The sequence below is a fragment of the Perca flavescens genome, chromosome 16 (assembly GCF_004354835.1).
Source record: "Perca flavescens isolate YP-PL-M2 chromosome 16, PFLA_1.0, whole genome shotgun sequence".
Lineage (NCBI taxonomy): Eukaryota > Metazoa > Chordata > Actinopteri > Perciformes > Percidae > Perca > Perca flavescens.
The window spans coordinates 4,188,651-4,213,746 of record NC_041346.1 but is presented as its reverse complement, the minus strand read 5'-3'; the positions used below and the strand labels follow the sequence as shown (position 1 = coordinate 4,213,746).

At 39.8% G+C, this 25,096-nt stretch overlaps 1 protein-coding gene across 2 annotated transcripts; it reads right to left on the bottom strand.

Moving 5' to 3' along the window:
- Window positions 1-999: 999 nt before the first annotated feature.
- On the bottom strand, window positions 1,000-24,505 carry zer1 (zyg-11 related, cell cycle regulator). Of its 2 annotated transcripts, none has more exons than XM_028601548.1 (16): window positions 24,357-24,505; window positions 23,082-23,298; window positions 22,810-22,960; window positions 16,776-17,230; window positions 15,174-15,347; window positions 14,858-14,972; window positions 11,895-12,041; window positions 11,593-11,766; window positions 10,756-10,971; window positions 9,086-9,127; window positions 8,781-8,900; window positions 8,460-8,575; window positions 7,489-7,677; window positions 4,475-4,572; window positions 4,054-4,156; window positions 1,000-2,493 (listed from the first exon to the last, which is right to left on the bottom strand). In XM_028601548.1, the coding sequence occupies exons 2-16, from the start codon at window positions 23,246-23,248 to the stop codon at window positions 2,406-2,408; spliced, it is 2,355 nt and encodes a 784-aa protein (XP_028457349.1). In that variant the 5' UTR covers window positions 23,249-23,298; window positions 24,357-24,505; the 3' UTR covers window positions 1,000-2,405. The 2 variants fall into 2 exon arrangements, with proteins under 2 accessions (XP_028457349.1, XP_028457350.1); XM_028601549.1 differs by lacking the exon at window positions 24,357-24,505 and adding an exon at window positions 23,653-23,722.
- Window positions 24,506-25,096: the final 591 nt, after the last annotated feature.

The window sequence follows — 25,096 nt, the reverse complement described above, 5'->3', positions numbered from 1 at the left end:
TTTTACATTGAAAAAGCCCCGTCAAACTGCAAACCACCACTGAATCAAAATAAATCTTTCCTCTTCTTTGTGAAAATAGGCATGTGACCTGTTTCAACTCCACCCCTCAAAGAATCGGAATGGAGAATCGATAAAAACCGGAATCGAAAGGAAGAATCGGAATTGGAATCAGAATTGTTAAAATCCAAACAATGTCCAACCCTACTGTTGAGCTTGAGGGCAAAACACTGCAGACGGCTTTAAGATTTCCAGATCCTGCCTATACCGTTACATGTCCATACCTTTTATATATCAACTTCGTCACGACAAAACTGTGATTAAATCATGTGAAATCCTGCCTTCTCTCTTGTCAAAGCATCTGCTGTAGACGGCAAAATCGCTACTGTGATGACAACTCATTTTCGGCCGGATGTCCATCACCTTCCGCTTTCCTTGTGTTATAATCTTAAACTCCAGAGTACTATGGTTAACTGCTCCTCAGATCTCTGCAGGGTAAATCCAGACAGCTAGCTAGACTATCTGTCCAATCAGAGTTTTCTGTTGCACGACTAAAACTACTTTTGAACGTACACACATTCCACCAAAACAAGTTCCTTACTAAGGCTATTTTGCAGAGGCACCGTTGCTCCTTCGATTGTGATTGGTTTAAAGAAATGCCAATAAACCAGAGCACCTTTTTCTGTGCGGACTAGCCGGAGAATATGTTTAGGGCATTTCCTCTCTAACTGGGACGTTTTGGGACCGATTGGCGGGATTGCTGTACGAAGTACACACGGCGATACACTGGTAAGAGCAAATGACGTTTAACTACGTATACAGCTAATTTAAATAGCTCACGCTTCTGTACCGTGTGAACAGTTAATTTAATATGGTATGTGGTGTTTTCTCTTGCTGTATGCAAATGTTCCATCAAAACAAGTTCCTTCCCGAGAATATTTTGCAGAGGCACCGTTGCTGCGTTCGGAGCTTAGAGGCTTTTTTTTTTCTCCTATCCTGGAATGTGTGTGTGGTAGAGACAGACCTTACTTCACAGCGCTGTGGAGATAGGTCTGGCAATGCGAGACTATACGGGCACTAAACTGCGTACATAACAGCCTCCACTCTGGTGGTTTCAGGCTTACTACCAGGTGTTGGAACCTGGTTGCAAGGATTTGATCCCATTCAGATACTAGAGCATCAGTGAGGAGCAGCACTGATGTTGGGTGATAGAGGGTCTGGCTCACATTCAGGGTCCTAGTTCATCCCATAGGATGGGGTTGAGGTCAGGGCTCTTTGCAGGCCAATCAACTTCTTCCACACCAAACTGGAAAAAAACATGTCTTTATGAACCTGGCTTTGTGTATAGGGGCCTGTAGTATTCACATACTTTTGGCCCTATAAAACATATTTACTTTGGGTGTATCAACCTCCCTCATAGCTGCTTCCAATAAGAAGAATCAACAGAATCAGGATAAAATGCCAGATAATTAAAAACAAAAGCAAATAGCAACTAAATCTAAATAATATAATACTAATCTAGAGAATCCAGGATTGCCAGACTAAATTTGAATGATTGGTTATTCGGTATACAGTTTCTTAGCACTAACCATATGTCAGGCAAACCTAAACAAATTTAAATATAGAGTGAAGTCATGAGTGTTTACAGTTATATTATAAAACATACACGCAGTGAAAAGATGAGACAAACAAGAGAATATTTACATATATAACAAAGAAATTATTGTGCCTCCCGTCAACATCAGTGTGATGCTTCTCTGCAGCATACACACGTAATGGCTAATTTTTTACTATACTGTGACAAGAGCTCTGTGGCCTCCACAAGCATGAGTGAGTGCGAGATAGCAGTGTGAGACCTCTGATGGCAGCGCAGGACACTGCACAACCTTTAGCCTTTTGTTCGTTGTTACACAGTTAATAGTAGTGAGCTGGGGGAGGGCATTTGTTTCCTTCCACTGAGAACCAAGCATCACTCTAACGGTTTCGTTCTGTCGTTAAATCTTTGACGCACACACACACACACACACACACACACACACACACACACACACACACACACGCACACACGCACACACGCACACACGCACACGCACACGCACACAGAAAGATAACAGTCACCCACCCCCACAAAACCATCCTAACACAAGAGATGCTTAAGTGTACTAAAGGAAAGCACCCTCACAACATAAACACCATGCACCACATCATCAAGTCCTATGTGTCATATATTAAGGTTTTGTCCAAATAGCCGTGAAAAAGGGCCAGAGACACATTTCTGCTCTACAAAATAATAAGAATGATAAGAATAATAAGAGTAATGCACACAATTGACCCTTGTGGTGATGACAGTAGGAGGGGCCTTAGGTCGGTTTGGTTGATGTTGGTTGGGAACCATGGCTCCTGTGGTGTCAACCTCTTTGTCCGTAGTTAACCTCCTGTCCATGATTTGTTTCCATGGGGTCTTCTTTGAAGGTTTCACACTGCTCCATTACTTTGCTGAAAAATATAAATATTGCACAAGTTATCTAGGGTTTGGTCTGTCCAAGTGCTTCATAGGCCCTGTTCAGACATGGCCTTAAAGGGTAACTACCGTTTTTTTTCAACCTGGACCCTATTTTCCTATGTTTTTGTGTCTAAGTGACTGATGGGAACGACAATCTTTGACATTGGTCCAGTAATATGCAAAATTGAAACAAGCTACAATGTAAAATTCAATTACATCAATTCAATTAATCGCGATTTTATATTTTAATTGACAGTGCCAATATTTATGCATTATAATTTGGTAGCCATCATAATTCATGACGTTTGGGGCCCTATTTTTACGGTCTAAGTGCACGGCGTGACAAATCCACTTTTGCTTGTTTGACGGCGGAAAAAAGGCTGTGTGCCAGACTCGTGGTTCTAAAGGGTTGTACTTAGTGTCTTAATTAATCATAGGTGTGTTTTGGGCGTAACATGCAATAAACCAATCAGAGTGTCATCTTCCATTCCCTTTAAAAGCCAGGCGCGTTTGTACCTTGGCACATTGCTATTATGATGGCGGATTTGCACCGTAATATTTTTATATATTTTTAATCTTTTGCATGTTTGTGTGCTGCTGTGCGTCTCTGTGTGTGTAACAAGCAGTGTGCGCGCGCCGTGCACGAGCCTAGGCGCATTTTACTAATACGCCGTTAAAATAACAACGAAATGCTGCGTTATTGACTTTAGACCAGGTTTTTGTTGGTCAATGGGGCGATCACTTCCCGCTGCCACAAGATAGCAATATGCCAAGAATGCACCTGAACACACCTGTAAGACCAGCACGCCCATGGGTGCCCAGATGGGCGCAGGTGCATTTGCTATTTAAACGATGTGGGAGCTGGACGGGAAATTTACAACTTGGTCGGTCTTAAACTAGCCACTTGCATCGGGCTTTGTGCTGCGCTGCGCGAAAGATAGGCCCATGGAGGTCCATTTGGAGTTTCGACTATTCATTCTCATAATCAGTTATTTCCTGGTGGGTTCTTTGTGACACCGGAGAAGATTAATAAACAGTAAAGTGCAGCATGACTTACTGTCAGCCACCGGAATATGATTTCCTCTCCACAGGTCAATGTGGGTCTATGGTTATGTAGGAGGAAATTGCCAACAGTTTAACCTAGGAGTTCCCTGTCAGTAAATGTGACTTTATGATTACACCTCTTGGCTTGTTTGTAATAAGGCAATGTAAACACAAAATGGACCAGAACTAAAAGACAAGTATCTTTTTCCTTAGCATGAACTAAAATGAACTGAATCACAGATGTGGAAGTGACTTTATGTGTTTCTATATATATCCAGATTGCTGCAGGAAATGACTGATGACTGTTGGCAACAAAATGATTGAGCCAAAGACTTGTCATTCTTTTCATTCTCTTTTAAAAACACACAGCCTGTGTCTGAATCATCAGCTGTAGAATTTATCTTGGCAAATAGCACCTTCCGACAAGCTACAGAGTGCTAACAAGTACATAAATATCAGGCTAAAAAGGATTCTTTCAAGCGCAGCTTACACAGAGTCGTAAGTCTTACCTGGCCATGTCCTTGGTTTCTGGCTGTGAGCTTTCCAGTTCCAAAACTTTCTCTAGAAGACTTACTCCTCCCTCCTTTATCAGCAGGGGACAATACTTGCTTGCTGTAGGACGACAATGAATGTAAAGAGACGAGAATTACTGTATACAGCACAATGTAGGCATATCAGCAGTAAGGAAAGGCAGGCTGTGTACATGAATAAAAACAAGCAGCCTGGTGACAAGTGAAGAGAAATGTTAATGTAGAAAAAGTAGTCATAATTTAAACATTCCAAATCATGTGTATCTATTAGCTAGAACTTGTGTATTATATGAGATTAACACAAGTTGCCAGGGCTGGTGCTGATTGTTCAGAACACCTGACGATGTAAACACTAACTGTTGAGTCTGGTTTGAAACCCTCTACAGCAGCAGATACTCACGGTAAACTGACACCAGGTTGTAGAGAGCCCATGTGGCCCAGTGCTGACTGACAGGGGAGATGCTCTGGGGGAGCAGTCGCAGGATGGGCTCGAATGACCTGAGAGACCAAAGTCAATTAAAAAAAAATTCAAAAAGAAGGGAAAACCATGGACAGCTGTACTGTACCGCTACGCTGTACCACTTCAACTCAGTATATACAGACATGTTGTTACTCCGTTTCACATTACTGACCAACAATAATCTGTACTTTATTTTCAGAGGTCCCTGGTTTTTATTAATGATCTTCCACTTGCTTTTAAAAAAGCCCATGTGTCCATGTATGCAGATGATACAACAATATACATGTATGCACCTACAATTAATGAAATAACTGCAACCCTCAACAAAGAGGTGCATGTAGCACTAGAATGGGTTACTAGCAATAAATTATTCTTAAACATGTCAAAGACTAAAAGCAATGTATTTGGTACAAATGTCCATTTAGGTCTAATGTAAACAACATGCATGTCAAGCTCTCCTGGTTGAAAGTTGAGGAGAGACTATCAGCATCACTCCTGGCTTTTGTTAGAAACATTAATAAATTGGAAATTCCTAATTGTTTGTATAGTCAACTTACATTTAGCTCTAAAACACATAAATACCCCCACCAGAAATGCCACCAGAGGTCTTTTTAAAGCTCCTAGATCCCGGACACAATCAATGCAACGTACAGTATTGTATCAAGGTATGGTTGCATGGTACTCACTTCTGGGTGAGATTGCTAAAGCGCACAATAAATCAAGCTTTAAAAAACAAGTAAAGCAACATCTAAGGGCCCTAAGCCTGTAACCATATTTTGTAAGTACTTTTGTACTTTTTATGTATAGGAATATTTATATACATGTATAAACATGTTGTAAGATTTTTTTTAAGATTTAGTGTAATATTTATATATTATTATATGTTTTATGTTTTGTGTGGACCCCAGACCCCGCCTTTAGGTTTATTTTTCTTTCTTTCATTCAACTGATGGTCAGGACTGGTACGCCTTGCCGGTGAGTGACTATAAACTAGCAGTTTGCTAGTAATTCAAATCAAGAATTAATATCACATGATTGGATAATTTCATTGGTTAATTCTGGGTTTTGTGTTTGTGTTTTCGTTGCAGGTTTACAACCTAACTAACTAACTGACTAACGTCACTAATTATCAAGCTGACAGGCTAGCGTAGCGGTAGCAGTCAGGCTACCTAGTGTGTGGATGCTTACTGCGTATGGGTGCGCAATAAAAGCTCATAAAGTGACTCGAGTTGTATCCGCCGTACTTGTCCTGAAACCCTTCCAGTGGGGAGTTTATTGAGCTATAGCGGGTAGCTTAGTAAAAACTGGACACTAACAATAAACAGCTGATGAAGCAAAAACTGCTTTATAACATGATGCATTGTCAACAGTAGCCCCAGTTCGGTTAAAAAGAGTTTATAATTACTGATCAATATACAGATGTGTTGTCATGACACAACAGCTTTAAAGGGGGATTTCTGTATTTTTCAACCTGAACCCTATTTTCCCATGTTTTATGTTGTCTAAGTGACTAATGGGAACAACTAACTTTTGAAATTGGTCCAGTACTGAAAGAGAGCGCTGCAGCTTGGAGCCGGGAAACAAGCTGCAGTGTAACCCTATGGGGAAATTACACACCGTCATGTATGTAGAAAAGGCCATAACATTCGCTCTCTCTCCTGAGATTAATTGACCAATCACTGACGAGATTCAGCGCTTTGATCTCCTGTCAATCACTTGCGCTCAGACAGGAGAAGGGGACAGACAGCTGTCAACGGACTTTTTCTCTATCATTGTGTTCCCGTTTTTCGGACTTGTTGAAGTGATGTGTGTATCTCAGAACGTAAGTTAAAACTATTCTGTAGCTTGCTACGCTGTTATGGGTTTTACTGCCTTTTGATCTGTGTAAACGCTAAAGCTACGTTTGTTGATTTCAATAAGTGTTCTGCCACGACGCGTCCAAGTTTAGGCTGTGTTACAACGTGACATTTCTTTTTAGTGAGAGAGATATTTTATTGCCATAATATTGCTGTTGCTGTGTTGTCTATTGCATAGCTGATGGATGTGCAGATTGTTTAATATTATTTGTGCAGCCACATGTTCATAATTACGTTATAATGATCGCTAGCCACAACGTGCAATCGCCAGTAAACAGACTAGCGCTGTGGAGCCACATGCTCAGATATTAAAGGTGTATTTCACTGTTTTGATCTGTATGTGGGATGTAATAGATGTATCTTATTCTCAGTTTGTGTTAATGAGCAATATGTTACAGAGAAATTATTTTAATTTCTTAGTATTGTTTGTTGTTAAATACTGATGGTTACATATACAGTAGTTTCAGTAAATATTGTTCATAGTAAGTCAGATGCTTTGATGTGCAGTATTATTATTTGCTTATATTTCATGACCATACCCAACTTTGCATGTAACTTCACATACAACTTCATAGTCACCTTCATGTCCGAATTGTCATTCATCTGGCGTCTCAATCAAATTAAAAGTCAGACATCTCTTGTTCAAGTTCTTACCGGACACCCTACAACGGGCCAGTTTTTCAGTAGCCAGTTTATAAGTAGTTTCAACAATGTACGTCCACTAAAAGTGCTGTTTTTGCCACTGACAGGCTCAGACTGTTATTACAGCTGTCTGACAACATTATGAAAAGGTGGTGAAGTCTCGTTCTGAAATCTCGCCAAGTGACTTGATGCGGGAACACATAAAATGCTGAGTTACACTTACGCGCAACTTTCATAGACCTTACTTTTGGCAAGCTGAAGTTGTGGTTAGTTGTGTTACAGCTACAAATTGATCCAAAGATCCTCTGGTCCATACACTGTGCTTTGCAGACCATTAGGTCTGCAGTGACCATTTTGACAGAGGATGACTACTGCCAGCCAAAGAGGAGAAGAAATCATAAACTAAAGCACATTTTGGCAAAGGCATTAATAAGGAAAAATTAAACAGATAATCACCTGTAGTTGATGTTGCGGCGTGAGCTGACGTCCCAACTCTGGATGGCATTCCACATCTTGTCCATCACTGTGTCTCTTAGCGGCACTTCCATTGACCAAACCTCCGGCCCATCAAACATGATGTGGGAAAGCACGCCACATGCATTGTACGACACCTCGATCCCATCTGCCTTACTGTCAAGCAGGTTACTGTCAAAGCATCAAACAGTGAAGGGTTGACAGATGAAAACATCAGATATCTGATTAGAGGTCTGCATAAAATAATAACCCTTTTTCTTTATATTATTTTTTGGGTATTTCCGCCTTTAATCACTAGAACAGTTTACCTGTATCTTCTCTCTGTGGTTCATTCAGTTCAGTAAGTCATTTTTATGTGTGTGGGTAAAGGCTGTGGTGTGGCTGTGTTGGCGCTCCAAAGATATGACAAAGGTGAATTGTCATGCGTCTTGTTCTGTGTGCAACCTGTGTTTGGAAGCCTGTGAACTGTTCAGAACCAGTGTCATGGATCCATTGCTGTGGTACAGTATGTAACAGTATGTGTCCTTCGCTTTGTTATCTTCACTGGGAGTCTTTTGTTTTAAAACCCGGAATGTATGTATGTATAGCCATCAGTAGTCTGATACACACTGCAGTTTCTTCTAGGTGTGTTCATTTAAGTCTGCAGGCAAAGTACAGTAAAACAATATATTTTCTTTTACAATATTTGGCCTTAGCTTTCATTTGTTTGAGCAGTGCCTGTATGTTATACTAAAGGCAAACGCACTGTTGAATTAGTGGTTAATTAAATTAAAAGCTGAACGTTTATGAAATGATCATACATGAGCTGTGTGTCAAACAGCACTTGTAAGTTTTTTGACGAGTACCCCTCTAATTGGCCGTTACTGTTTTATTAATGACAGGTACACTGGAAAGGTTGACCAGAATCATTCAAGACTTATTCTATTCTCCACTGGTTTTAACAGTTTTCTTACCTAAATACAGTGATGAACTGTGGGGTGAGCAGCTGTGGCCTCAGTGCTTTGACCTCTGCAACATTTCCCAAAAGGCCCAACATGTTGCGGTGAAGCTCCTGCTTGTCTGGAAACTCCTGAAGTAAGATCATACACGAGAGGAGGGGTATGTTATTACACAGGGGAAATAGCTGGAGACTACTGCCGTTATAGTCCAAAAACATGATATTTCATCAGGTACACACTACAATATATAGAAAAAAAATCCTGAAGGCAGCTTAGTGTATGCTTATGGTTTCAGAAAAGACACAAGAGTTGCAGCGTGGGTGAGTGTAGACTCACTTGTAGACAATCCAGAAAGAGACTCATGCCCCGACAGTTGAGGAACATCTGACAGTTGTCGGGTGTCTCATCAGTGATGTTCCACAGAGCGCTCCAGGAAAACTCCATCACCTGGTCACACTGAGAGGGAAGCAAACACACAATATTTATAGCAAGAATCCCTTCCATTTAATTCTAACAGTTAAGCAAACCTATGTGATGCAGGCATGGTTATTGGTTAATAGTCTATCGAGTCAGGTTTGTGTTTACAACGCAATACAATTTTTAAGGTCAAAAGATCCAGGAGGTGTAAAACTGAGACTCACCATTCTGTCCTGTAGCTTCTTCTGAATTAAATTCAGCATTGTCTGTGAAGGAGGAATGACAGTCAAATATAAACATTAACCATAATCAGCTGACGGCTGTCAGAGTGATTACACACCAACAGTAGCACTATGGCAAAACAACACAATAGGCTGTGTTGCTTCAGGATAATAGATTTAGTAAAATTGATGCTCGATTCTGATAAATAAATAATCAAAAAATTATTATTATTATTATTGATTATTAATGTGTTGATTTTTATTTAAAAGTTACTGTCTCCAGACAAGTACAAATCACTAAATCATCAGAGTGACTGAAAGAGGATGGGATAATGGACAACAACTTTAGGCTAGAGTGCAGGAAAAAAAAACACACAAAAATGGCCAAAAGGATTTTTGAATATATACACATGATCTAATAAGACATACATAAATTAATTAAAAACACATATAGGCTGTCCATCTACTTTATCACATTACATCTGACCACCTCATGTTTCATGTTCTAAGAAGCCAATGATCCACCTTTTAGACATGACTGAGCCTCTGACATGGAGGATTACTGGGAGAGAAGGGGACTTTAACAAGCAGGTTTAAGGCTTAAGCGTGGAATGACTACAAAATAAAAACCTCAGTAGACAAAACATTCCATTAAAACGTGTGTGTGAAAAATATATGTCAAAATCTAAGCTTTGTCTAGCTGCTTTGTCTAAGAAGTGATTAGAAAACTCTGAGTAGCAAACTCAGATTTATATGTATAATGTATTATATGTAAATGTATTATACTGTAAACCTCTACAGTGAAATAAAGTCACACTTCACACTGTTAAGCTGCTAGCATTTTAACCGTGTTTAATCCAGCTACTAGGCTAACGTTACACGCTGCCTAGTGTCATGTTAACTAGTGTCACATGCAGCGATGCTTCTGTTGCCTGTACCGTCCGTTTCGGAGCATCGGAGGGCAGCGCAGGCATTTAAGTGGCACCGAAATCGGCATTGCTATTCGGTCAGGTAGATACAGGTCATTAAGGCACCGGTGCCGTATTAGCACCGGGTCTCTGTACCCAACCCTATGTATGTATCAATGTGGTTGTTTTGAGCTTTTGTTAATTAGAGGACAAAAGATACAATACAATAAGACCAATTTGAGGACTGTACAACTCTGGAAAGTTACCACAGTAGCATTAATGGTCTCCTCTATTCCGATGATTATGAAGTGAACAGTAAATTAGTGCAATCCTAGATAGTATTATGTGTGCTTGCACAGATTTTGACAAACCAACACAGTGCATTGCAAGATTGTTGCATTAAATGGCTGCAAAAGCAGAGCCAGGAAGAACATTTTTGATAGAATGTTGTGCATATTTTTTGTGCTTTTTGATTCCTCTGCAGCCAAGCACACATACATCCCACTGCACCACCACAGTGAACCCTTTGAAATATTAGGGAAGCTTGCCTTTGTCCTCCTAAAAGGTCCCCTAACACAGTGAAAATGATTTACAATTATTTTACTGTGGCTGCTCACTGCTCCTAAAAAGCTTGGATGGCTTTCACAACAATAGAGGACAGAGAAATTGTGTTTCATAACTATTGTAATTGGACTTTTTTTTTTTTTATGGACACCTGTCAGGAATATGGGAACATTAGAAGAGTAAAACTCATCTTAATGTTACCTTGACAAATCCCATCTTTCCCACAGCTTCCTTGTGATGGTTGTCCACCTGACAGACCAAAGCATTGCACAGGTGCACAGCAATTCTCTGGATGGACTCATCCTGCCGAGCTGGCTCCAGGATTTTCAGCAGCAGCTGGTTGACTCGACTGTACTGGAACTCCAGCTCCTCTGGAATACTGAAGTTACACAGAGTCAAGCAGCAGTTCCTCTGGACCTGGTGTGGGGCAGGGATGGGGACACACAGGGAGACACAGGAAGGTTTACGAAGTCTGGAGAGCAACAACGTGGTGATCATATAGGTCTAAAACCTTGATCGGATTGATCTTTTGATAACTTGAATTAAGCCACACAGAGTGAAAACTTAATTCATCAAGCATAAAATAAACAACTACATTTTTCCTTGGTTTTGTTTTTAAGAACTATACCTTTTTACACTTTTGACATTTTCTGAGTTTGTTTCCTGAAAGCAGAGCTTGGCGAACTGGTAGCTCACACGCAATGCACAGAACATTAACATTCAAGTCTTACTTTTTATAGACATTGTATTGATCTTTATTAATATAGGTTGACATGGGTGCCATTGTTTAGGAGGGTGATAAATGGATATAGACCATTCTGACATGGCTCGTGTCAAGTTTAAACTCTGCACTGTCAACTTTGCACTTTTCGGATCATTTATTTTGTATTATTTTTTCAGTATAGCCAATCACACCGTATATAGTGTGATATAGTGTTGTTATGTTTCTACTGTCAGACAAATGCATCAAAGATCCACTTTTTAAAAGGAAAGTATTTCACTTCACAAATAAACTTTAAGTTGACCGAGTAGACTTACGGTGACCTCCTGGTACTGCTCCATTCCATTTAGTACCACTTGAATGACCTCTCTGCGCAACCGCACACTCTGGTCACTGCGGTACTCTGTGTTGGTCAAGTAGAACAGAGCAGCACTGCCTGTGACCTGGATGCTCTTATCATATTTATGGCACTTCAATGCTGCTATGACAAGCTGAAAAGACAGAAAGTTTAAAGGGGGGGTATGAGGGAGTGGCACGGTCATAATCACAGCACAAAGATTTCATTGGAAGTCACTGGTGTCACCTTCTTTAAAAACAACCCAACTCAAACGTATCATACTTGCAAAGCTCGGAGGAGTTGACTGCAGTGTTGAATCCTGGCGATGTCAAACAGCTGATTGATGGCTCGGTGGGCCAGCTCAGGGCGAAACTCTGTGTAAGCCTCAATGGCATTCAGGACCTGTTCTTCGTTCTTTGATCCTGTCACCTGAAAAAGCCATGTAACCCACAAACAAAACCTGTTTAATAAGCATTATTACCGTATTGGTCCGAATATAAGACGACCCCCCCTCTTTCAAGGCTCATTTTTGGAAAAATACTTTGAAGACTAGATCTTGTTTTTATAAAGAAAATAATTTTATTTGAAAAGAATTCTAATAAAAATACATTGAATAAAACAAGGCAGGCTGTTGTTTTTAACATATTTTCAATAAAATAATATTTTCAATATCTTTTTAGATGAAAGTGTCCCATTTAAATTAACGGTAAATATTTCCAAGGCCTTCAGCTGAATGACTTCTCTGGTAATGGGCATCCCATCATTACGTTGTTCTGTCACGAAATCACACACTCTCCTGGCCGCTTTGAGGACCACGGTAAGATTTTCTGGCTGTTTGCATGTTTAGACGGTGTAACATCTCCATGTAAACGCGTTGTTGTACTTCTGTTCTAACTTCCGTTCTAACTTCCGACTTTTAGGCTTTTTTGTAGCTGGATATATCATTTGTTTCATCTATGTATGAATGTGGATAACGTTAGTGATAGTGAGATGCTTGCTACAGTTACACTTCTAGTGATGAATCGGGAAAAACACGTTTTATTTCTCCGAGACATGGCTTTGTTCAAACGCCACTTCAGTTTCTCTCTCTCTTCAGTGTCTCTCTTTATCTCTCACCATATAACGTTACCGTGCTTTCGGGCGGTCATTGACGCTCCGTCTCAAACTCTGCCATTTCGACCAGCTGTTTGTAACATTAACATAAAATGGATTATGGATCATTTAATGTCCATAGTTTACAGCTGACTTTACCAGATGACTTCTCTTCTATTTTTTGCTGTTGAAATCAAACAGGTGATGTCCCTTACGTTCTGAGCTGAGTCACAGCACGACCATCAGCTGGCTTGTGTCCAGGCTGCTGAGACTTTGTTCGAGACAATCACTGGGTCTCTCCATGTTTCAGGCCCTGGCACTAGCTAGCTGTGAGGGACTGTGACTCTCTTCAGTTAGGAGGGCAACACGCGTTTTACTCGTTTCGTGTTGTGGATGTATTAAAGTGCTCATATTATGCTCATTTACAGGTTCATAATTGTTTTTAAAAGTTGTATCAGAATAGGTTTACATGGTTTCATTTTCAAAAAACATCCCATTTTTGTTGTACTGCACATTACAGCAGCTCCTTTTTTCACCCTGTGTGCTGTTTTTGCTACAGAGTGAGGCATCGCACTTCTGTTCCATCTTTGTTGGCAGTCGCACATGCTCAGTACCTAGGTAAGGACTACTAGCCAGTCAGAAGCAGAGTATGAGGGCGTGCCATGCTAGCAGCTAGGCGAGCATTATAACGTGTGTTACAAAGTGACCACGTTTGTCTCTGAAGTAAAGGCTGGACTACAATAGAGCTGTTTGGAGCAGTTTGTGAACAGTGTTTTCTGTTGGAGATGGTAAGTCCCTTTGGGGGGGGACTATGGGCTTTTTCACTTTGTTAACCTATAACGTGCACAAAAAAAGATATATTACACAATAAAGGAAAGGGAAAAGCCAAAAAGCATAATATGAGCACTTTAACATAAAAAAGTCTAGATCCCAAAAATTAAGACAACCCCACTTTTTCCATACGTATTTCCAGAAAAAAAAAAAACGTCTTATATTCGGACCAATACAATAATATGCGCACCTGATCCGTTTGAAAGAATTAACTTTTCCATTTCAATCGCGTAAATGTCTAACTTTCTGAAGGGTTTACCAAGTCAAATTTAAGACTTTTTAAGACCATTATGAATAAAATTTAAGACCTGTATCACGACATCAATCAAATATAAAAACATCAGATGTCAGAGTCCTGAAACATCCTCTGAAACGTTTTTTTCAAGCCAAGTATCGCTAAACTTGCACTTCCCCATAGCTGAAGAATAGAATCCTTTTAATGTCTGTGGTATAATCCAAAAGAGACTTGCGCCAATAACACAAAAGCTGACTGGCTGCAGTATAGGTTGGTCTCATTTTTAGTCATAAATACAGCGAATTGTATTTGGACTAGCAAAAGAAAGAACTACAACACCACAGAATCAAAAACAAAACCATTCTGAAGCGCTGCAGGAGCATTAGACGTAGCGTTGCATGGACGTGGGAAAATGAAGACCGGTTTAAAAATATTTAAGACCTAGAACACAATACTTCAGCGAATTGAAGACTTGTTAAGGCCTTCAATTTTAAATTCTTTTGGTACCTCCTCATGACCTAACATCGTGACCTAACGCGACATACACACACAGAACGTCGAAGGTGTGCTGTTTTTGATTCTCGCCATGATTGAAGATTTAAATAGATTTTTTTCTCCCCCTACTTAAAATCAACCTGCAGATGACAAAGAAATTGTTAAAAACAAGTTTTAACTTAATTTAGTTTTGACTCCTACACACACGCACACACACATGGGGCTATATATTCAACATCAACAAAACGGATGCGTGAGATAAAGCTGTTTTCACACATACAGGTAATTCACTTCTTGTTATTGCGCAATCTTGCCCCTATTTCCACCTGTTGCTGAGTAACGTACATTATATGTAGTTTGTCAGAATGGTCTATCACTTTAGTTGTGATCACGCCCAAAATAATTATTATCAGCCATGAACTGTAACGTGTATACGGCCCTTTCGATTTTTCAAGATTCAAAATCCTTTATTAATCCCACAATGGGGAAGTTCACACTGTTGCAGCAGCAATGGATAGGAGGAAAAGTTATAGACACAGATAAACAAATAATAAATAACTATTAATAAATAATAATAATTGATAACCAGTACCTTATAAGCAGGGATGTGTGTCACATTACAGAGGGTGGTGTCATACAAGCCCAGAAACTGCAGGGGCCTCTTCAGCTCCTGGAAAGGAAAGATGCTGCTCTTGCATGGCTCAATGCTGAAAGAGAGAAAAACCCTGGCTTGTTCAGAAGTTCATTGTTAATCTGAAAGTAAGTAAATATATATATATATATATATATATATATATATATATATATATATATATATATATATATATATATATATATATATATATATATATATATATATATATATATACACACACACACACACACACATTCTAGACTTGGTTACCCACCTTGGCCGACCCATAGCCTCTTCAAAGTGTGGAACTGTGCCGTTGTCTAGCATAATGTGACCTGAAATGTCTAGTGACACCAGGTTGACCAGGCGCTGTACGATGGCCGTCAGGATTTTCCTGGTCATCTTAAACTTAGCGGTCCGCCTGCTCTCCCGTGAGATGTCAAGATGCCTGAAGAATTCAGAGTTTATTCAATGACAGTGACACATTCTGTTCAAATGATCTGTGGCAATGTAAAGGGAACATGTGCATTGGGACATTGCGATTACAAATGTTATAAATACTCATACCGTCTATGCGATGGGAGCAAATATATACTAGGGCAGACTTAAAAACATCCAAACCTATCCTTTAATCCACTATGATTCAAAATTGTATATCAATTAAAATGAAAAAATGGTACGCTCGCATGACATGTCATCTTGCATCGTTGTTTACTATTATAGTTTTGTAGCAGTAATACTATTTAGTTTATATTTTATGTATGCAACCTTTAAGCAAATAAACTTTAACATCTGGACATTCTATTTTTTCTCAAGCAAACAACTCCCAATTCCCCTTAATTTGGTACCTTTTTTATTTCCTTCTTCATTTGATACCCATCATGTGAATGGAAGTATCTTGTATGCTAAATTCTGCTTAACAAACTGCCCTCAACTTCACCACATCACAGACTGTTTGGCTTGTAGCTGCTGTGGTAATGGACCAATCACACATTGCATTAAATCGAAGGATTGGGGTGATTGGCAGCGAGCAACACCTTACAAATTGTCATTATTTTCTAGATTTGGGGACAAAAAGGATTGAATGCAGGCAACGTTTGACTTTAGAGGTTTCGATACCACTTGGTACTGGGTTTTTTCAGTTGATACCTTAAAAAGGTATTGAGCACCTATGGACGTTTTTCACAGCAGACATTTTGACTTGTCATAGTAGGAAAAGCACAGCTGAAAGTGATAACCTTAACGATGGCTCAATTCCATCAAGTGTCCCAGTAAGCTATTTCACTGAGTCAGCATGCACAATACCAGGGCCTCTCCTAAGTGGAATGCAGCCATAATTAATGGTTTTGAATAAACCTGTGCTTTTCCTACTATGACATGTCAACGTGTCTGCCGTGTAAATGTCCATACCTAGCCTTACAGATGGACTGTGCAGTGGCGTTTTTCAGGTTTTTCTCTGCAAACAGCTGCCTGCTGCAGTCAAAAACAACACTGCAGTATGAGAACAGTGAGAGTGAACCAGAACAGCTAAACAATGAGCTCAAACTCTCTATAAAGCACTAAAATGTAGATTAGAAGCTGCAGATTTAGTTGATAATTCTCTGTAAGTTTATCACCACCAGAAACCAAAAACGTGTTCAACTCTACAACTTCAGTGAATATTTTAATTTCAACTGAATAAGATAAAGCTACACAGAACTTAAGTTCAAATGCAGTTTTCTACCACCCCCAGCACGTCAGTAAAATGTGTGTTGGGTTTCATCACCTATATATATGAAGCAGGCACGATCAATTGGCAATATTTAGAAGGACTGCAATACCAGGGAGTGTTAAGAGCATAATGAAAACTTGTACATAAAAGCCCCCCCCATCTTACCTTAGATTAACAATCTCCACCACTGTACTGACCAGCTCCTCCGACAGATCCACATTGTAGAGAACAAGTGATGCTAGTCTGTCTTTCCACTGGGTGAGAAAAGCTGTTCCCAGCAATTGTACATTCGACAGATCTAGTGAGGTGAGTGACTTTAGGGGTTTGAGCAGGGTCTCCACATCCACCTCGTCAGGCAGTCCACCTAAGTTGAGCAACCTGAGGCGGTTGAACCCCTGGAAGTTAAAGTCCGTCTCTAATGCTTGCCTAGAAGCAGGGCTCTCCTCCTCCTCGTCCTCGGTGTCTTCGTTGCAGGCCAGTGGGGCTCCGCCTTTCTTGTAGAAGATGTGGCTGCAGCCGAAAAGACATAGAGACACCAAGGTCTCACGGAAGCAGGTCAGTGTTTTCAAGCTGCGGGATGACAGACTGTTGCAGTAGGTGAGGTGGAGCTCAATCAGGTCCTGGCAGACAACACAAAGTAAATAACTGATGAATTAGTGAATCATTTTGACATTTTGATGGTATGGCAATCATAAAGGACTGGATTATCCTTTACAAACTGCTGTACCAAATCAGCTATAGGGATGGGAGCCACAGGTAACTTACAATATAGGGTTTCCCGCAGCACTTTGTAGCTTAGGCGGCCGCCTAAGCAAGACACGCCTGCCGCCTTAACTACGTCATTAAAAAATGGTTTTATATGAACGATATCCGCCGTGTGTGTGTGTGTGTGTGTGTGTGTGTGTGTGTGTGTGATGGCCGGCCAGCGAGGTTGTCAAGCCCGCAGGGCATGCTTGTCAAGTTTAACTCCGAAAAGACAGTTCCCGTTAATCTTATAATGGACATGTGTTGTGATATTTAAACAAACAAACCGTCAACGGCGAAATAAGAGCCTCTTATTTACGAGAGCGGTCTGAGAGACCTCCAGCTGACAGCGGGGTCTCTCAGACTTTGAAGCAAATTGTCAATTCGGCATCAATTTTCGCAAGACTGCCTATATTCGAATTGTTAACCGTTCATTTCTCGCCTAAAACGTTGTCAGAAGTGAATTTAGTGTTGAATAAGATGGCGAAAATTGTTAAAATTGTCCTGTTGTTGGTCTCTCTGTACCGGAAACCTGACCCTCGTTGACCTAGGTCCCTATGCTGAAAAGTTCTAAGAATTACTTTGAAAACATGCATTATTTGCACCTGAATGCATCACCTGAATGCATCATGACTTTACGAGGTGTACCTGAATGCACCATGAAGTACCATCGGTGCCCACCCGTTTTACCATTCGTGGTTTGTTTACATAACTCACAGGGATAACCAAATGTTGCCACACAGGTGACTCCAGGGAAGCATGAGGATTTAACAGTTCTGTAGTTTCTTATCATCTCTGATTGTGGTCATGGTGTCTGGAAAAGTGAATCTGCAGACTACCGGTAAGCTACACTGTGTTTTTAGCTACAGACTGTTGCACATCCCGTACCGGGAATCCCAGTGAACCCTTTTGAGAAAAAAATCCAGTCACACTTAAGACCATCCAGCTGTAAGATGATGAGCGTCGGGCGTCGTAAGGCTGCTGTGGATCACCCAGGTGGATGCTACCCACTGTTGGTGGTAGAGAGTAGCTTTGAGTATCTATGATGAAAAGTGCTATATAAATGTAATGAATTATAATTATAATAATTATTATTATTATTATTATTATTATTATTATTATCAAGATTTCTAACCACGTTCAAGCAAGCTAACAGTAGGTTAACATTACCTGTTTTAAATTATAAACATTCTTCAGTAACCATACATTGGTATGTTAAACATCCTAAAAATAAACTATATTTCAGGTTTTTGTAGTTAAACCGTGGAGATTGGAGGAGGGTACCATTTGCTAAAGTTTGAAAAAAAAAATGGACATTTAACACATTTTCTTTAACCCATTCAAACCTGATCACGCATCTGTGTGTGTTTACCTTTAAGAGCTGATCACGCATCTGTGTGTGTTTACCTTTAAGACCTGATCACGCATCTGTGTGTGTTTACCTTTAAGACCTGAACACGCATCTGTGTCATTTTTGTTGTTTATAGATTTTTTTAAATGCAGTTGAAGATTATGGCCAAGAAAGTCAGTCAAGTTGAAAGCCTAAGAAGTAAGCTCTCAAATGCTTTTTATTCCATGTTTTTATCTGCTATAGAGCCTGAGAAATTAAGATTTTAGTAGGCTTTTTACAAATATTTCTGGAAACCCTTAGGTTTTGGGAGGGGGTTTACAGAAAAGTACTTAGGCATAAAAAGGCCTTTTTTAGCAGGCGTTTTAGGCCTAAGTGGTAATTACTGGTAACAGAAAATTAAACAGCCACCCCTCCGAAATTTTTATTGCACAATGGGCAAACAGATTAAAAAATCTATGTAACAACAGCAACTTTCTGGCAGGGGGAGTTGGGACAGTCCAGGATTAGACCTTTGGCAGACACACACCCACTGTCTACTGGTGTTATTGTGTCTATGTTTCTATAATTAAGTTGGTAAATACAATGTTAATATGACCTGATGGAAATGAAAACTACAAAACACTGAGGTTGTAAAAAAGTTACTTAAATTTTCCTTCAAAAAGGGACTAACTACAGGCTCTTTCATTCCTAAATTCCTTTTCATTCCTTAAAATGTATTTTTGATGTCTACATTATTGTATGTCCTTTGGTTGTGGTTTTTATATAAGCCATTACAGGTTTCTACCACACCCTCACATGTATTTTTGTATTTCTTTAATGTCATTTGTTTTTATGTTCTGTGAAACAAATACCTAGCATGTTTTTCTCCTATCCAGGAATGTCGTGTCGTGTGTTGTGTCACAACACACGACACAACATTCCTGGATAGGATTAGCTGAGGCGTTGTCAAGTGAGCTAGCGAGCTATCAAGGCTGCTCTCGTGGCCAGTGTTGCCACAGTTACTTTGAAAAAGTAACTTATTTACTTTACAGATTACTTGATTTTAAAAGTAATTTAGTTACTTTACAGATTACTTGATTTTAAAAGTAACAAAATTTGATTACAAGTTACTTTATTAGTTACATTCAGCAACTGCCGACAACACCCCCACAGCCTCAACATAAAAATGACAACCGGTTTACTGTGAGGCAGCTCGGCGTAGCCAGTAGTAGGATCTGGTTTATTATAACGAAAGAGAGCGAGTCAACCGTGTTGCTCAATAATGTTCATGTCTGGTTACTGGGTTGGCCAATCCTGAAGCACCTTGACCTTCTTCGCTTTCAGGAACTTTGATGTGGAGGCTTAAGTATGACAAGGAGCGCCATCCTGCTGAAGAATTTGCCCTCTCTTGTGGTTTGGAATGTAATGGGCAGCAAGAATTTGTTGATACTTCAGGCTGTTGATGTTGCCATCCACTCTGCAGATCTCTCGCACACCCCCATACTGGATGTAACCCCAAACCATGATTTTTCCTCCACCAAACTTGACTGTTTTCTGGGTGAATCTTGGGTCCATGCGGGTTCCAACAGGTCTTCTGCAGTATTTGCGGCAATTGGGATGCAGTTCAATGGATGATTCATCAGAAAAATCAACCTTCTACCACTTTTCCACTGTCCATCCTTTCACCAAGCTGTGGGCCTTTGCAAATGCAACACAATTTTTGTATTTGTCTTCTGTTTAATGCTAGTTTATGAGCACTAATTTGGCAATGGAGACCACTGCGTGAGAGAATTCGACAAACTGTTCTTATAGATACAGCGGTTTCGGGTGGCCAGCCCAGAAAAAGGGCTGGCCCTGGACTGTCGGAGCCACAAACTGTCCTCTCGAACAGTTGTCTTACGGGGTCTGCCTGACCTGGGCTTGTCATGAACTTCACCAGTTTCTTTAAATCTTTTTCTTATCCTTTCCACTTGATGTTTGGATACATTGAAGATGTCTGCCACCTCAGCAGCAGACTTGGTCTTCAGGCTCTTGATGAGCACTTTGGTCAGGTTGCACTTCACATGAAGGTGTGTTGTGCTGGAGTTCTTTTTATACACATCCGGGAATGTGTTAATTACAGTATTTGTCACAGGTGAAGCTCTAATCTGTGATTGGTTGAATCATTTAAAGATACGACAAGACTTTTGTCCAAGCCAAATCTGACCTTTCTGTCCTAATTCAATGATAAAACTCAATGAATGATACAAGACTTTATTTTGGTATAATAAGCATAATCCAGAAGCCTTTGCCTTTCATATATGCCATTTCTGATTCCGATTGATCAACTACAAGTCAAGTTATTATTTGTTGTTCCTACAACTTAGATAAGCGACAAGACTTTTGTCAGGCACTGTACATTGGTTAGCAAAAATTTACAAAACAAAATTGTCACTCATCTGGCGATAGCGATGTACTTTCCTATGATGTGAATAGAGCGTGGGGGTAGCCTACGTTATGGGATTATGAATCTAAAAGGCTAATATTTTGGATATTGGTTGGATCTTGAGATAGGGTAAACATAGGCCTTGTCAAAAATAAATAACTTGTGTGCCAGGCATAATGTTGCCTATTCTTTTTTTATTTTTTACAGTTAAAATAAAATGAAAAATACACTGCTGTGGACGATGTTTACTTCATTAATGTGTTTACTGTGTTAAGAATGGGAGTGGGGTTCAGTTCGGTTCGGGGTTCGGCAGAATCTTAACCAGTGGGTTCGGTATTCGGCAGAACCCCAAAAATCTGGGTTCGGTGCATCTCTAAGTTTTACTAAGGAAAATGATAAAAATAGTAATGCACAGTGACTTGGATAAGTAACTTAAATCCGATTACTGGTTTGGAAATAGTAACGCGTTAGATTACTCGTTACTGAAAAAAGTGGTCAGATTAGAGAGCATCACTGCTCGTGGCCGTTATGATTCACATTAAACTGAACATTTCTGTTGATGATGAAGTGAGACGAGGTAAATGGGACTTCTATGGGAATATTTATGTTGTCATTTTTTGCCCTTGTTCATCTCATTTCCTTCTTGCACAAGCATTGCACTTGACACACCTGGAAACACAATGTTACAATGTAACTGTTGTCCCTACGGCTGAAGATACTGCGTAGCGATCACAGACTGTTCAAAGATGTAGCGATAAACGCTCACCAGATCTGCTGCCATTGCCTGGATTGGAGGACAGGATCTTGCTCCACTTTTCCCCAATACACCACCAGGACTCTGAAGCGTGCTGGAAAAATTGTGGCTGACCCCTCCCACCCCGGCCACAAACTCTTTGAGCCACTCCCCTCTGGCAGGAGGCTGAGGTCCATCAGGACCTCAACCACACGCCACAGAAACTGTTTTTTCCCCTCCGCCACTAGCCTTATCAACAAGGCCCGGAACCCACCCTGACTCTCTCCACACTCCACCTCTGGCTCCTCATGCCACTGTACCTACTCTGCTGTAGCGTTCCTTTTTACTACTGTTTAACTTATTTTATTATTTATTTACATTTATTTTATCGTTATTAATACATACTGTGTGAATATGTTTATACGTATATTGTTAATATTCTTTTATCCTTCTTATATTTGAGAATGTGTGACATGCACCAACAACATCATGACAAATTCCTTGTATGTACAAAAAACATACTTGGCAATAAAGCCCTTTCTGATTCTGATTCAATTTTTGCCACAGCTGATAAATTAGCCGAACTTCTTTCAGCGGACTGATGGATGTCCTCCAGAGTGATCAGAACTGCGCCCATGACAACGCTCTGCTTTGCATGGCAACGGTCTGTTATACTTAGCAACGGTCTGTTATAAAGAATTAGCAGACTGCAGAATGCCATCGTATTCAGCCATGCCATGTAATAATACTGTTTAATACATGCATTGTAGGAACTAACAGGATTACATTTCACTGAAATTTTATTTATGCAATTTCATGAAACAACTAAATTGATTGATTGATTGATTGATTGATTGTCTGTCTTAAGTTTTCTAGTTGAGATGTTCCACAGAGGTGAACTGGAAAATGAAAGATGTAATCAGCTAATTCTGAAAAACTAATCTTTTACTAACTTCCAACATCCCACCTGTTTTTTAATGGCCTCCAGATCTCTGTCACGCACAAAGTCTTCTCTCAGCTGTACCCTGGTCAGTCTGGTGCTTCGAGGGTCTGAGAATAATTGGAAGAAGCTTTCCTCTGGTTCAAAGTTACTGTCTGTGTGGACCAACTCCATGTATCTGATAAAAAAAAAAAAAAAAAAACATCAATATATGTAGTATTGTAACAAACATAGGGCATATGACAGAATAAAAATTAAGAAATTGGTTTAAACATCAATTGATGTATCCTGCTACGTACGTGTTGACCAGCTTGTCGCAGATTTCGCTGGGAAGGAAGATGTCCGAGCGCAGACAGAGCTTGTTCCTGAATTCCTGGTAGCACATGGTTTTTCTAAGGTTCCTCAGACAGAAGACGGTTGCCAGAGTCATGAGGCTGTCAGGGCTGTCTCCTGCTTTGGCTGCCATGTTAGCCTCTTGTTCTCTGCCTCAGATCAAAGACAGGGCAGTGCAGGGACCTTAGGATGGGTTTATTGAACAAAGTAAAGGGTTAGGATACATTTCTTTTCACAGAAGGCTTCTTCTGGCAGGAAACAGCAAAAAAAAAAAAAAATCTGTTGACATTTTCACTCCAATGTGAGGTTTGAATTGAAGCAACTGTGAATTAAAATAGTGCATGTGCAATTTTAACTTCCACAATAAGCTAATATCAGATTCATTATTTCACTTTCTTTGGCATTAATTGCAGCTATACATTAATTATGGGTTATACACTGAGTAACATACTTAGTCATTAAAGTAGGCTAATGACATTCAATCCAAAATAAAGAGGAAACATCAAAGACCTGGACAAGACATTACAGGTGACTTACAGTATCTCCAAACTCTTACTGCATTTACCGTGTATACTAGCTACATTAACTAGTCGAGTTATTACGGTCAAAACGCCTAACTGTCATAATACCATGAGCTCATATCTACATTTTTAGACTAACGCAACCTCTTATGGGTATTGCAGACCTTTCCATGCTTAGCAAAGTAACCTGTCATGCCAATGGCTGATACTGTTAGAAACTACTAATGTTTGCTACTTTGCAACAACTCGTAACGTTATATAGCAACTATATACAATTACTAACAAAATGATCCTATCTTATCTATATTAAGCTTAATGACTCCGGCTGATAATGGTGCTACTAGATTGTTAACCTTAGTTAACCACAAATAGCAATGACTCCTACAGGAGATACAGCAGACTGTTACTAAGTTAGCTAGCTTCCTAGCTAGCTACACTGTGGAATAATTCACTTTAACAACACCAACGCTAGACCGCTACTGGCAAACAGACAACTATAAGCCTACTCACTTACAACAACCCAACACACCAAAAACCAACGCGTGTTATTCTACGTTAAGCCTCAACTTGCCGAAACGGTGTATTAGCTTGGGGCTAACGATGACTTTCCCTACTATGATGTTAGCTAACATAGCGCTAGCTAAGAGCTCTGTGTAGAATGCTGGCTACAAACAGTGGTCAGCGGTGTTTAAGTGCATGGCTCGTCAGGCAGTGCTTTACCTTAGCTTTCGCCAAGGCTATATGTCTTGATGACGGCGAGAAATTGAGTTATTATCATCGGTCTTCACTCATCTGATTTTCGTTTTCGTCCGATGTCAACAAACAGACTCCTCCTCCTCCTAATTCGTCTCCTCCTCCTTTTTCCCATCTCTTCCTTCTGCTCTTCCCTTTCCTCTGCCTTCTTCTTTTCTTCTATTCCCATCACTCGTCCTTCTAGTTTCAATCTGTAATACTATAGTAGGCTATATTCTATTCATATGTTTGTTATTTATGTCAGCGATCATCTCATAATCGATTTGTAGGCTATTTACCTAATACTTAGTATCATTATTATCATTACATTATTAGCTAGTTATAGTAGTAGGCCTAGTGGTATTGCAGTATAGTTTAGCCTAGTACAGTGGTGGAAGAAGTAGATCCTTTACTTAAGCAGAAGTACTAATTCCACATAAAAATACTGTCGATTGTAAGGGATTGTAAGTAAAACTCCTGCATTGAAAATGTTACTTAAGGAAAAGTATGTAAAGTATAATTAGGAAAATATAGTCTATAGTATTAAAAGTAAAAGTAGTCAATGCAGAAAAATCCTCATATTTTAGGAACTGGAAACGATCTAAGTTCGTCCACTATTGTTTAATCGGTTAATCATTTCCTCTGTACTTGTAGGCCTATACAGTATATTGTTGGGTAGTTTAATTCATAATAAAATGTAAATCGTATTTTATAAGCTATGTGTTTTG

Bases quoted from the DNA above. Each gene is read 5' to 3' on its own strand.
- zer1 (XM_028601548.1), bottom strand. From the start codon at position 23,248: ATGGCAGCCAAAGCAGGAGACAGCCCTGACAGCCTCATGACTCTGGCA. The intron at 8,901-9,085 runs GTGAGTCTCAGT...CTTCCCTCTCAG, and splicing joins AGAAGCTACAGGACAGAATG to TGTGACCAGGTGATGGAGTT. The intron at 8,576-8,780 runs GTGAGTCTACAC...ATCTTACTTCAG, and splicing joins TCTTTCTGGATTGTCTACAA to GAGTTTCCAGACAAGCAGGA.